Source organism: Genypterus blacodes, unplaced genomic scaffold (genome assembly GCF_046128005.1).
Source record: "Genypterus blacodes isolate CSIRO-AG114 ecotype Tasmania unplaced genomic scaffold, CSIRO-AGI_Gbla_v1 ptg000022l_1, whole genome shotgun sequence".
NCBI classification, from domain to species: domain Eukaryota; kingdom Metazoa; phylum Chordata; class Actinopteri; order Ophidiiformes; family Ophidiidae; genus Genypterus; species Genypterus blacodes.
In genome coordinates, this window is record NW_027466835.1 from 2,646,419 (window position 1) to 2,661,199 (window position 14,781).

Genomic DNA, 14,781 nt, shown 5'->3' on the forward strand with positions numbered 1-14,781 from the left:
GTGGCTTCTCCGTTTCCCAGAAGCCACCGCTGTTACGCTTTGTCGACGTCATTGTGCGTGTGACGTTATGGCCACTGTTGTTTGGTCTGTTTGTTTCGTTATTTCACGGATTGTCAGCTCACCAAGAAGGCGTTTCGTTGTGGATATCCAAGAATTAAACCCGAGGTATTGGGCATTTGTGCGCGAATATTCCACATCTATGTGTCGGAGTGCACATTGACAGTGTGGCGCAGTGTTATTGACAAACATATTCGGAGGAAGTGAGCAATTAACATACTTGCTATCCTACCCGTCAAGTAAGCGTTGACGTTAGCTTAGCTCAGCGCACTCGTCTGTCTGTGTCGGCGGAAATGCTCGAATTATCTTCTGGCATGTTTGTTTGTAGCTAACATCACGAAGACAGCTAAGCTAATGATACAACAGCAGCAATAGTGTTAGGAGAATGCGCACCACGGCAGTTGTTCGTCGTAGTTGTTCGGCGTCAGTTCCTCCAGTGGCTGTAAGTCACTTGCTAAGTTAAGTGTGCACTGCTGTAGGGCTCGGTTAGCCAATACAGCTATGGTACAAACCATTCAGTCATTGTCGCTGTCTGGAAGCAGCCTTTACGACACATTCCTAACCTTTCATTAGTTGACGGATGTTATTATGAGTAATGATTTGAAGTGACACATTAATCCCAAACACAGTTTACCCTTTAGTTTTTGTTGTTGTTTTTTGACAGTTGTGGAAAATGTCCACCTATGGAAGTTATTTATTAGTATTTTGTGGTGGGATGGCCCTTAGATTACATTTTTGTACCTTAATGTTCCCGTAATTTGTGGTCTTTGTGCTCTTGAGAAGATTTTAAATTTTAAAAATGAAACTTGAACTGTATTTATTGAAGTGCTGGGGAATACCGTCTCTCTCTCTTTCTCTCCCTCTGTGTGTGTGTGGAGTAGATGATCCTGATTGATCAGTAACTATAGGGACCCAGGCAGTTGGTGGAGCATAACAATGGCAGATGGAGGGAGTGATGATGATGTCATCCATCTGGCAAGCTTTAACATCCACCGCAGCCAAGGTGAGGTTTCTCCATATGAAGGCTCAAATCAAAAGCTGTCATTTTCAGGCACACATGATCAGTTTGCTTCAGTAATCACCATCACCAGTGAGATACCAAAGTCAGTCTGTAACACAGCAGAGCAGGACACTGTAAGACTGGCCTGTAAGTATCCAACCTCTGTTGTAACACCACATAAAAGAAACTTCTTATCATGGCAATAAGGAAGTATCATCTACACTAAATTCAACTGTACCCATGAGGCCCACTGGGCATTGGTCTGGGGAAAATATCAGCCAGTAGCAAGATATCAAGAGTGTTTTCAGTTGCTTTGTCATTGCTATCATTTTTGAAAACTACCATATGAACGCTCCATGGAATACAAGCTGCCATTCTGCCATATTATTTACATTCTATATATTTTCTGTCCCCCATTACTCTGCACACAATGTTAATACTACTCCTGTGTGTGTGTGTGTGTGTGTGTGTGTGTGTGTGTGTGTGTGTGTGTGTGTGTGTGTGTGTGTGTGTGTGTGTGTGTGTGTGTGTGTGTGTGTGTAGGCTCCCGGGCCCGACAGAGGGAAACAATCACAATTTCTGATGACTCTGATGAGGATCCTGTGACTCTGGTGCCTGGGAGTCCTGTTCTAGTCCCAGATGATGTTGACGACGACGACGTCAGCATACTGGAGGTGAATTATAAAGTGTTCAATCTGTCTCTATTCCTCAAGTAGAACATACAGGAAATGTATCCAAAGCTATTATGTTCTGTTAATCACCCTGCATGTTTTACAATGTGTAGAAATTGCCATTAATAATGCACACTCCAAAGTCTTTAATCATCTGTCTCTGTTGTTCTGCAGCCACTCATTCCGGCGCGAAGACATGTGATTCGTCCAGCAGCAAGGTGGGGCGGAGCCGCCAACAAACCCATTCAAGTCAAAAGTCAAAGTGGCGCAGCTTCTGCAGCGCTCGCTACAGACCCAGACTCTGTACAGTCTACCTCCAGAGATGTCCTGGCCAGCTCCACTGCAGCGAGGTCAGCTGTGCGGTTACAGACACAGCTGCAGCTGAACATATCTGGACACAAACCGCCACAACCTGGCACTTCATCGTACGTACAGGCTCAGCCAAAACCTGATACAAACTCACAGAAACACGACGGCGCATTCGCACACAAAACAGAGGAGCCCCTTGCTGTTACGTCGACCCAAACCCTTTCTACCTCCACAGTTGCCAAGCCCAGTGCTGTCATATCTGCTACGCCTATGCTACTACACCTTCAGTCCCAGCCTAGCACATCTGGACACACACAGCCACAAGCTTGCACTTCAGCACAGACGGAGCACCAGACAAGCATGTCTACCACTGCTGCACACTGTTCTCGTGCGGCTGCAAATACTCATTTGGATTCTACAGAGACACAAGGAATGGCGAGGTGTACACAACCCCAGCCTGGTACGTCTACACAGCTGCAGTCTGGTGGGACCGCGGCCCCGAAGAACAGCCTTATCCAGGAGAGGAAGATGAAGCCTATTGCCCCTCCCCAACAGCCAAACATCCAAGCCCCTGCACTCATATCCCAGCCCCGATTGCAGCTCAGGCCTCAGGCACTGCTCCCGAATGGGGCCGCCTATCGCAACCAAGGCAACCTAATTCAGATTGAACCACAGCCACAGGCCAAGGCTCCTGCCCAGGTCTTTCAAGCCGCCCAGCTGACACCATTGATTTCATCTGCAGTGCTAATAGCCGCAGCCCCAGAGAGACTAGGACCTCCTCAGGCAGGGCATCAGATCATCCTCGGGAGCCAAGCGCCCAGCAATAACCCTCAACCCCAGGCTGTTGCCCCCGGTGCAGGTCCACACGCCCTCGGCCACAATACCAGAGTGCCTAATGCAAACTTCAACCCTCCTGCTCCTCCTGCTCCCACAGGTCTAGCTCTAGTTCCAAACCCAGAAAGGGTAAATCCAGCCCTCGGTCAAGTTGCAGTCCCTACAGCCCAAGATGAGATTCCCCGAATTGAGGATGCAAGGCCCGGTCCCTCTGCACCATGGGAGAGACCGGAACAGCAGCCCCACATCAGAGCCCTCATCACTGCTGTTGTGAGTGTCAGACAAACTTCCCTAAGTTAGATCTGCTCCTTACAGATGCACCGGGACAACAGGTCTTCCTTGCTTTTAACTGTGATTTGTCCACACTGTGTGTCTTTTGCAGATGGATTTATTCCCTGATGTCCAAGAAGACCATGTAGCAGAACTAATCCAAAAGAATAATGTGAAAGACTTGAATGTGTAAGGAGGAACCATCTTTTCCATAACTCTTTACTTACTATGCTCTAATAAATGCAAACATATTTGACTTGGTATGGTAATTTAACATATTATTAAGGTCTATAGTGGTCAGATGTCTACACTACAGTATTAATAGGAGAGACCAGATAGATTCAATGTTCAAGTTCATCTTTGTCTGGTATTCAGTGTAACAAACCCCACCCTGAACCTCCACCCCCTTGTGTTTACAGTATCTGTAACCTGCTGTTGGAGAACCCAGAGTACCTAAGGAGGGAGGCTGCGGTTGCCACTGTAGCTTCCACCAGCATCTTACTGGAGTCTGGAGACACCCCCACAGAGGTGTGTGTGTGTTCTGGGATGGTTGAGCAGACTTGAGCGTCCTATATACAGTCTATACATTTCTCTCAAAGTAATTCACTCATTTTTTTTTATGTTATTGAATGTAACATAGGACAGTGTGTGTACCCGTTTATGTATTTGACTGTGTGTTCCTGCAGGCGACTGAGGACTTGTTTGACTTCACTAAGCTGGCGACAGTGGGACCAGAGGCTGTGATGCAGGCTGCTGATCTCCTCATGGCAGATTTCAGGATGCTCAGCTGCCAGGACATCAAATGGGCGCTCAATGTCCTTAAGGGACACTATGCAATCACACGAAAGGTAAACAAGGTCACCATACCGTGTTTGCAAGTTTGTATGGAATCATTGTGACTAAAGTGGCATTGTTCTGCTTGGTCATTGTTCTCTCTGTTATCCACCTCTGTAACTGTTGCTGGCTCTCAACACCTTTTCCTGTCTCCATTCTTTAATCCATGTCCTCCCAACACTGCCCTGTGTTTTCTGCCTCTCTCCATCCTTCTCAGGCCTTATGCGACGCTCTGAAAAAGTGGCAAGATTCAGGGGACCCCTCAGGAAAACGACGACGGAGTAGAACCTCCTCCGAGCGCTGCTTCATAGATTTCCAATTTGAGAATGGTGAATTATTTCTGTCTGTGTGTTCTGTGTCCCTCAAACTCACCTGTGTCTTACTTAGGGCGTGTGTGTCCTTGTTTGATACCCATAATCCCTTAAAGGGTCAAATAGTCAAGAGTCATATTGAACTACCTTTGATTGAAAACTACAAACCTACCTTGTGTGTTGCCATAAAGGAACATGAGTCACACTAAATGTATGATGTAATGAGTACAGATTCACACACTCAACAGTCTCTTGTCTGTTCACCAGGCTCAATGAAGTTTGAGAAGAGAATGTATTTTCTGGAGAATGACCGTCGTTACTGCAGGACGTACAATAATCTGGAGGCTTCTGTCCAGAAGGAGCTTTCTTTCTACCAGCAAAAAGCCAAGGAATGGGCAGAGGTATACACATACACACACACATACACACACTTGGCTTCTTATCTATTACACTTCAGTTTGTCTGTGAGTTTAGTTGTGTACAGCAGCTGGTTTGTGTAAATATATGGAGGGGGATATTTGGGAGGCTAGCTGCTGAACATTTCCCTTTACAAAGTCCTTTTCATTTGCAAATCAGTGTGTGGGATGCATTTTTGTCTTTTGACCGGACCAGGCCACTCAGATATGATGCAGACAACAAACGATGATAAGGCTGTAATTATTTTGAGTCAAACATTTGAAATTAAAGTCTTAACAGAGTCTGCCTACATGAGAATATGATTTTACCAATTATACTGGTAAACACTGGGTAGTTATAGAACGAGAAGCCATCTTCTTCTGTCCAAGTCACTGTGTGTTGATAATATGAAGCCTCTCTAAAGCCTGACAGCCTGATTTGTTTTTCTGTAGCACGAGGACTTCCTCCTGGCGCTGCAGGTTAATGAGGATGAATATAAGAAGGTAGGAACGCATCAACAGAAGCTTGTGTCTCGTATCTTATCTCCACTAAGTTACAAAGTTTGAGCCTGTGGGATCATTTGTTGCACGTCGTTCCCCTCTGTCCACTTGAGTCCTGTTGTCATTATATCTTTGCATTGTTCTCTCTTCAGGACGGTCAGCTGATTGAGTGCGGTTGCTGCTACGGGGAGTTTGCTTTTGAGAAGATGACCCAGTGTTCAGACGGCCATCTGTTCTGTAAAGAGTGCCTGGTCAAATATGCTCAGGAGGCGGTGTTTGGCTTTGGAAAGGTACTGAATGAATGCATTTGTTTTGAATCAACAGAATTAAAACCGTAAAAAAGGAAAAACAATTCAAAAAAGAAATTGAACAGTTCTCGAAAAAAGTTCCAATGATTGAATGACACAATTTTCCCTGACATGCTAATGAAATATAACTACAATTTGATTATTTATAAACCCTTCTAAGGGGTATTTCAGGAAATTGTCCTGGCCATTTTCATACGTTTGATTATTTGAAATTCAACTCATTTTAATCTACAAAGTGCTGTCAAATAAAACAAGCCAGTTGATCAATATATGGTTATTATTCACTTGCAAAGGGTTAATTTCACTCATCCAGGTAGAAAAGATTTTAAGATCCATTATAAACTCACTGTATTTAAATCAGTGATGAAGACGTTTTGCCCCCTGGGAGCTTTGAGGATGACTTTTAAAACCTGAATTGTTTTGCATTGCAGTTGGAGCTGAGCTGCATGGACGGGGGCTGCCTATGCTCCTACCCTGTGTGTGAGCTGGAGAAGGTCCTACCAGAGAACATACTGTGTAAATACTACGAGAGGCAAGCAGAGGAAGCGGTCGCTGCCACCTGTGCTGACGAACTAGTGCGGTAAGTGTGTGGAAAAGGAGTGAGATCCTCTTGTGTAAGCCTTGCATTCGTCTGGTTTCTGACCCCTCTGAGTAGGACCGGCACAATGTGAGCCAAACACACTAACTGAAATGTGACACCTTCTCCAGTCTCGCCTATTTCCATGTATCACCTGACATTTCACTCCACCTTTCACTTTCACTTGTCCTCTGTTTGATTTGGATAATCCTCCTGATCCATTTGATGAACTTTCTCATTTACATAATTGCTGTTTTGCCTGGCACGGTTTTACATTTTGGTGGACGGATCTTCACCTGCCTTTGCCTATTCAAATCCAATTTACATCCCTGTGAAATTTGAGCAGTTTTATTTCAAGGTTCACAGGGGCTCGCTCTGTAAATCATCAAGTAGTCATGTTTACCGTTTGCTAACCAGCGGTACTTTGTTTTTGTGTCTGGGGTTAAAATTGCATCATAGATTTTGTGTGGTTTCTCTTTCAGGTGTCCATTTTGCAACTTCCCAGCCTTACTGGACAAAGAAATGTCTCTGTTTAGCTGTCCTAACCCCCGATGTCGTAAGGTTAGTGGTCTTATCACTACTTGGTTGGGTTGTTTTACTGTTTAAGGTATTTATTCAGTCAGTCCTTTTTTATACTGCTAGAACAGAGGCATGGCTGAACTCGGGTGTTAACCACTTTTGCAACATCCTGTTAGTCGGATAATAAACCCAGATAATAATTAAAAGGAAAGGGAGACAGTATTTCAGTCAAACATCACATAGAAAAAACTACAGGCACGCCTCCGCTCCCACACAGATGATCTCATCGAAGGTCGAGAGGGCATCGGGCAAAAACGTGAGATGTGAGAGGAAAGATTAGAAAAGGCGAGGATGTCACTCCGTCTCTCTCACTCTGTTTATCTCTCCGCCTCCCTCCCTCCGTCTGAAGAATGCAGGGGGAGGTGTTGTTTTTGTCGGGCCAATTCTGTCTCACGGATTCTAGTAGAAAAATCTCTATTATTGAACTCTCACACACTCACACACACACACACCTCGTACAATCCTGTTGCCTTACCACATAAACACGATCCTCCCTTCTTTGTCTTCACGTGTCTTGTTCCTTTTCTGTTTCCAACCCGGTCCTACCACACAATCATGAACTATTTCTCTCCCTCCCACATAGATACATACATACACACACACACACACACAAACATCACAAAATTCCTGGCATGTGGGAGACAGAGATGGGAATGTGCCAACACCCCGGAATAAATGTTCTTTTCGATATCCAGTGCGTTCCTCTCTGAGCACCTCGTAGTCAAGGATGATTTGTAAAGTGTATTAGAACTCCTGGGATAAAGAATCAGACACAAAATGAATTGCCTTTATATTGGCTCATATACGTTTATTACAGTAAGCACAAACACAAGCATCCAACCCCTAAATGTAAGCAAACATCTAAGTTAACGTAGACACAGACGTCTCACCTCAGGATGTTTTTGGAGTCCTCCCTCCCTCCCTCCCTTCCTGCAGTTCCGTCTTTTGGCCTCTAGATGGAGCCATGAGGTCACGCTGGCTCTGCTGCAGCATCTCTTGCACAGCTGCATCCCATTAACAAAAGAGACACACACATACTTACGTAAAGTGTTAGACACGCTCCAGATGTGTCGGTTCAGAATGTGTTTGATAAGGTAGAAGAGTTTTAACTTCGAGTTTTTGAGTGAATAAACGTGAGTCAGGGCCTGCTTATGAAGAAGAGAGATACAAAACACAAAATATAAGTTTAACTCGGTCAAAGATGCCTTCCAACTTTTACTTATTTACGTAAAAGGCAAGTGTAGAGATGGTAAACAAGATATTGGGGTTTAATGAGCAATCAGCTAGTTTTAAATGGGTAAATTCCATTTTTTTTAACCCTAAACACGGCTAACCTTATTCCTCTGCTCCCAGTCTTTGTGTTATAAAAAGGCTTACACATCCTGAACGCACTGTAACGTCCAACATCCCGCTCGTTCTTTGGAGCAGGGAGGGGCTCCATTATGTAACTGACACACTTCTGTAAGCCCACCCGTCTGCTTGTACACCGCTCCCTCATTGGCTGGACACACTTTTCCTCTCTCCTTTCACCGCTCTCCTACTGGCCGGACACACTTCCTCCTCTGTTTCAAATGTGCTTCTGCTTCATGTTTGACCCAGATTATGCTCTTGTCACTCACTCAATGTTTCCCTCTGGCTCTGTCTGACCCACACACACACACACACACACACACACACACACAGATTCTTATGTATATTCCACATGTAGTTATGGGGGCTGTAAGATGGGCTCGTCTGGAAAATTTACAACGAGTCGAGAGTGGAGGAATGTAGGCCGTTGTAGGGCTGTCATAGGAAACTAGATGAGTGTGTTCGTGTGTGTGTGTAGGTGTTGCTGCTGCTGCACTGAGCACTCACACACAACGTGCCGCTTTCCTCATTTCTTTGAGGAAACTGTCGTCTACCGTAGGATCGTGACACGTCTCACTCTAAATTTCCCCCCCAGTCCTTTGTTCCACACACACACACACACAGATTTGATTGCAGTAAAAGCCACCTCCCCACAAATATCACACACTCACACACACACACACACACACACACACACACACACACACACACACACACACACACACACGCTCTGCATTCCCCCCCAATCAGAAGCTCTGCTGCCTTATAAGGGCTGCTGCAGCCTGCACCGCAAGAGAATGGAGAGACAGGAAAAAGAGAGAGATCCAGAAGAAAGTGGGGTATGAATGGAGGGGGGGGGGGGGCAAGGAGGAGAGGAAGAGGAGTGTGATGAATGACGATAGTGAAACAATTTGGTCGATAGGAACAGGATGGAGGGAGCTAGTATCGTGTGAATGTGTGTGTTTGTAGTAAAATGGCTGTAGGAAAAAGGATGACGGTCCAATCCGGCTTCATCCTTTGAGTGACAGCCGTGTTCAGAGTCTTTCAGCCGTCGCCGTGCCGCTACATACAGCTCAGGTGTGTCCAACCCCGTTCAGACACACTCAGTCAGCCGTCTGTATTGTTTTTGCCACTAGGGGCCGATCTTTCCCCACTCTGCCTAAAGTCCTCGTCTTCCTCCTCCTCCTCCTCCTCCTCCACTTCTCCTTCTCTCCTGCTGTCTTTGTGAGAGCCTGGTTTTCTCTGAGGGTGAGGTCAGTTCAGCACTCAGCTTGCACATTGTACCCCGATTCCCCCCCAAACACACACTCTACGCTCACAAGCCCAAGTTTCCTCACCTCTTTATGCACACACACACACACACACACACACACACACACACACACACACACACACACACACACACACACACACGCTTCTCATGCAGTTGTGTGTGACACTCCCTATAAACGCATAGATGCCATAGAGATGTGAAGACTGCTGTGCTGCCTTGAGTGTGTCTCAGAGTGTGTGTGTGTGTGTGTGTTCTTCCTGTGCCTCTGTATTTTGTCTTTAAAGCGCTCTGTGTGCCCAGCCGCTCTATATGCCAGCCAAAACTCTGGCTTCTTCCTCCCAGATCCCCACCCTTTGGCTGACCTTGTCCCTGCGAAGAGTGTGTGAGCAATAAGCCTGCAGGGCAACACACACACACACACAGGCACACACTTTGATTGAAAACCGGTGTAGGAGGAGGCAGCAGGTTGTGTGTGATGGGTGTGTTTCTGAGCAACACACAGCTTCCATCCCGGGTTAGAGGCCAAGCTGGAGACTGCTGGGAAGACATAGGTCATCCCTGTGCTGTGTGTGTGTGTGTGTGTGTGTGTGTCATATGCCACACACTGCTCAATATTACATGAAGAGTTCAAATATTTATGACGGCAGCACTCAACTTGGGGGAAACTACCGTGTGTGTGTGTGTGTGTGTGTGTGTGTGTCTGTGTGTGTGTGTCTGTCTGTGTCCGTCCTTCTGCTGAGTGGTAAAATGTCTCTCGTACAGACTTGACGTCGGGAGGATGAAATTGCTGTTTCTAGGCAACCGAGCAGTCGGCATTGAACACATCAGACTCTTGCTGCAGGGACACACACTCGCTGACACGCTGATATGCACAAAGAGCCACGCCTACTGTAGCTGTGTGTCCCTGCAGTGGAGGCAGCAGCAGCATATAGAGCAGCAGCTGGACTGGAACAGTGTGACTGTAGGTGTTATATTGTGGTTCTGCGTTTGACTGAAACAGTGTTTGGAGGAGGGGAGGTGTAATGTGGCAGCAAACACGCCATGATGCATTCAATGCCTATGAGATATGACAGCGTCTATGGTGAAAAATGAGCCCCCAGTCTCGCCCAAGCAAATTAAACAGCAGAATCCTTTGCTCATTCTGTTTTTGTTGCCCTCTCTGTCTCCTCCACATGCAGGAGAGCTGCAGGAAGTGTCACGTCCAGTGGAAGCAGCACGTGGGGAAGACGTGTGAGCAGGTCCTGGAGAGGGACGAGATCCGCATGAGGGTGCTCTTGTAAGTGTCTGAACCGGGACTCCTCGGTTTCACATTCGGTCTTTGATGAAACTCTGTCTCAGCTCATAACACACTCATACACTCAACACTCATAAACACATGGATTCAGGCCTCCTGCAGCACCAGACACGAACTTCAGCGACACTTTGAGGTCCCTTGGTGGCTCTCATCCATCATTTGTGTGTTTTGTCACAGTGCTTCAACCTTAAAAAGGAACCATCAGTCTTTTAATGTTGTCAGTAGATTCCAAACCTGCCAGAATAAAGTGTAGGTACACAGGGGAAGAGAGTAGAGAGTTCTTTCCCCTTTTTCGTAATTGTTAGGACACGTTCTGCCTTTTTTCTTCTTCCGCCGTGTTGTCCTGCTCCGCTCTCACCACAGGAGATGCCGGTTTAAATGGTTCCGCATCCTGGACATCGCTCCAGGAAGTGGAAGAGGGGACAGCTGCTTCCTGTGGCCCAGTTAGCCTCCAGGCAGTGCTTCCTGTTTTGCACTGTTGGCAGATCGTACTTCCTGGTTCTGAGAGAGGGCAGGAAGAGTCAGGCAGCTCAGTAGATAGATCAGTACAGGAGGTTTGAGCAGCTCACCTCCCGACATCATTGACCCGAGAATCTAGTCCAGTCCACGTCCGCAGGAAATCACTACAACATAACGCGTAGTCACTTGTTCATGGTGGTGTAAAGGTCGTTCTGTAGTCATAGCAAAGTGGAGGAAAATGTGTTCAGAGTGATGTGTGTTTGACCTTGACAGCAAACCCCAGGGTGACTCGCTCCAATCTGCAAACAAAATGTCTCTTTGGACCTCAAGGTTGAAAAACACCACACTTTAGCTCGATGTTAGACACACACCTCCTTGGCATCGCTTTCAGTTCGTCTTCTGTCTCCTTGAATTTCTCCTCCCTTTTGTAATCTTTCACCATCTCTTTCCCCTCCGCTGCTCGTTTTTCACTCAGCGAGGAGCGCATGACGGCGGCGTGGGTGAGGAAGTGTGTGAAGTGCGGCACGGGCCTGGTCAAGTCGGAGGGCTGCAACCGCATGTCGTGTCGCTGCGGCAGCTTCATGTGCTACCTCTGTCGAGAAGCCATCACCGGCTACAACCACTTCTGCCAGCACGCCCGCTCGCCTGGCGCCCCCTGCAGGCACTGCCGCAAGTGTTCCCTCTGGACCGACCCCACGGTACACACACACACACACATACACGCACACACAAACACGTCCATGCAATATTATTTTTTCAGTTGTTGTGGGCTGGATTGTGTCTGAGCCTCTTGTTCGTCTCGCTGCCTGATGCTTGTAGCCTTGTAGTCTACAATTATGTCATCATTGCGTTATCGACACATTACATAAGCTTAATATAAACGTCTTTGTGTGTTTGCAGGACGATGACGAGCGAATCATCCAGGAGATCCAGAGGGAAGGAGAGGCGGAGCTGAATAAGAAGTGTGCAGGTCAGTAATTAGTGTTCAGCAGTAAGCGGCTCAGGGCTCCAGCTGTTTTTACGGTGAACACTAAAGGGAGGAAACTCTTCAGAAGGAGGGAAACACCACAGCACAATGAATCCTCTCTGCTCTGTGACGCTGTGAATTTGGCTTTGTTGACATTAACTTGCGTGTTCCTATTTGCCACATTGTGATCAGCGTATGTAGAAACCTTATCAACAACAATCGCTGAGCACGGCTGTAATGTTCAACAACCTCTCCTCCTCATTGTCCTTTCTTCTTCTTCTTCTCTCAGACTATTCAGGAAAGAGGGTCGGCCCGCCCCCGGAGCCCAGCACAGACTCCAAGCGACCACGAGTCGGTCCCCCCCCTGACAACCCGCTACAGCCGAACCCCCCGCCTCCTCTCCTCCTGCCCCAGGCCATCCAAGCTCCCTTATTCGTCCCTCCGCCCGCCCCTTACGCTCCCGCTCCGCTCCCTGAACCCATCTTTTTGCCGCGGCTGGCCCCGGGGCCGTTCTTCCCCGCCCTGCAGCAGCTGCCTCCCATGAACAATAATCACAACTTACACCAGCGCCACAGACACAATCACAACAACCCTCCTGTCAATCATAATCGTCATCACCACAACATGGACATGATGGACATGCCAATGCACTATGGACCGCCGCAGCGCTACTACAGACGCTTCTAACGTACACACATACACACACACACACATACACACATATGCACATGCTCGCTAATCACAGTTGCATTCGTTGAGTTAATTTCAGTGTTGAATATATTTCCTTTTATAATATTGTTTGCTCGTGCATATTTCAGACCGTCTGTAGTTTTTGGTTTCATGATTGATCCACTTTGCAATGATCCGTGCCTCTGTAGCCACAAACATTCACACACTTTCTCTCTCCCCACACCTGGAACGTCGTTCTTCTTGCGCTCTTATATTGTATCTTTCCTTCGTTCCCTTCGATTTCATCGATTTGCACCAATTAACGGGTTGGACTGTTTCATAGGGAATCTGAGGACAGTTTTTCAGGTTTATAAAGATATTTTTGCATTATACCAACGTTAGCATTCCCTTGTGAATCTTAAACTATACAGTGTGAGGCCACGCTGTTTTTTTAATAAAGGTTTCTGTTTAACTGGCTTTGTGCTTGTGCTTCGTACGAGTTACTCCTTGTATCTTTTTCCATTTTTCCTCTTTATCTACGTGGTTGCTGTTGTGTGAGTCCCTCTCTAGACACGACCCCCCCCTGCCCCCCCTGTCTGGTACAGAAAGAGTGCTGAGTCATATGAGCTCTTGGAGCCCTTTGGCTAGGTCCTCATCACATGACAGAGGGAGCTATCAACCAATCACAGCCGAGCGACAGCTGGGCCCTGTGATGTTACTAACTAAGGGAGCTTCTTTGTTCAGTCAAAGAGTGCTGTGAGTGTGACAAATCACTTTGCCACACACAAACACACACGCTCAGTCACACAGTCGCCACCTCTTGTTTCTGCATGCAGGCTGTGAACGCATCAAACGAGCCCTGGTGTTTAGCCCAGGGGTCTTCATGGTCCCAATAGTCATGGGTGTTATGTTGGCCTGTGTGTGCGTGTGTGTGTGTGTGTGAGAGGTTGCCTGAATTGATTGGCCTTTAATCACCTTCCGCATCTTGCAAACACCAGCCAGCCTGTTATGAATGGTAGAGATACAGAACTATGTGCTCATAGTAAATCAGGACATCTGTTGCCGGCTGTTTTCATGCTCTGCATTTTTTTTCCCCCCTTGTTTGTGCCAAATAGTTGTCAGCATCTATTAATGACTATTTGTGATGATCCAGCTGGAGTAACTTCAGCTCTATGGCACAAACGAGCGATCACACAGCACAGACTGATCACTTCTTCTCCTTTATTCAAGATGATTCTTGCAATGAAAACATGACATTAGCAGATTCTACCTTATCTGCTATCTCTGTTTACTACTACAGTATTTATATTACTGTGACTCCCGTAGACACACACATACGAACATACAGGTACAGCTCAATACATTAGAATCTGGTTGTCTTCCCCATGGTTGTGTCGCCTACTGAACCAGACTGAGAGACAATTTAAAGGCTAAGGAAACCTCAGCAGGTTGCAGACTTCTGAAGCGAGAGGAACAACAACAACCACACAAGGGAAAGGAATCATTGGGCGTCTCTTTAACTGAGTTGAAATCTCCCTGTAACCTTTGACCTAAATACCCTGTCTCTTCGCTGGTTTACTTGAAATTCAGAGTAGACGAGGCGACACTGAGCCTGGATTCCAGAAAGCTGTTGATGTCATTCTGAAGATGTCCTGCTGTGTCTTCATGTAGAGTCTTCACGTCCTCAGGCTGAGCAGATGAGCCGACAGCATTACAGAGAACTTTCAGTTAATGATTCATTTAGCTCTACGGCTGAAACTGACACGCTGAGGCTCAATATAGAGACGTCTGCTTATGTAGTTCTGTCAAACACGCACGTGTATCACTCCAACATCCCCCAACTGGAAATTAAATGAAATACAAATACAGCGTTCAGAGCTAAACCTTGTTAGCGAGAGGTAGAAATGCTTCAAACGTATAGGAAGTGCTTTTATGTTGTTTTTTTAAAATGGAGTGTTGCTTTGTCTAGCTGAGAGGTTGATGGTTCTTATCTGGTTTGATATTTGAATAGAGCGGAGCCTTTGCAGCCTAATGTTCAGCCCTTTTTGGTAAATATCTTTGTCGTGGCTTTGAATGGGTTTGATGAGAACAATCTGACCCTGAACCTCACACGACCTTCATAT

General features: G+C 46.6%; 1 protein-coding gene across 1 annotated transcript; it reads left to right on the forward strand.

Annotated features, from left to right (window-relative positions):
• The first annotated feature begins 28 nt into the window (after positions 1-28).
• On the forward strand, positions 29-13,130 carry rnf216 (ring finger protein 216). The gene is made up of 17 exons (XM_076142928.1): positions 29-165; positions 939-1,060; positions 1,601-1,731; positions 1,903-3,141; positions 3,254-3,330; positions 3,561-3,669; positions 3,828-3,989; positions 4,193-4,304; positions 4,554-4,687; positions 5,135-5,185; positions 5,335-5,472; positions 5,922-6,070; positions 6,550-6,628; positions 10,448-10,545; positions 11,498-11,720; positions 11,923-11,992; positions 12,279-13,130. The coding sequence occupies exons 2-17, from the start codon at positions 994-996 to the stop codon at positions 12,674-12,676; spliced, it is 3,237 nt and encodes a 1,078-aa protein (XP_075999043.1). The 5' UTR covers positions 29-165; positions 939-993; the 3' UTR covers positions 12,677-13,130.
• Positions 13,131-14,781: the final 1,651 nt, after the last annotated feature.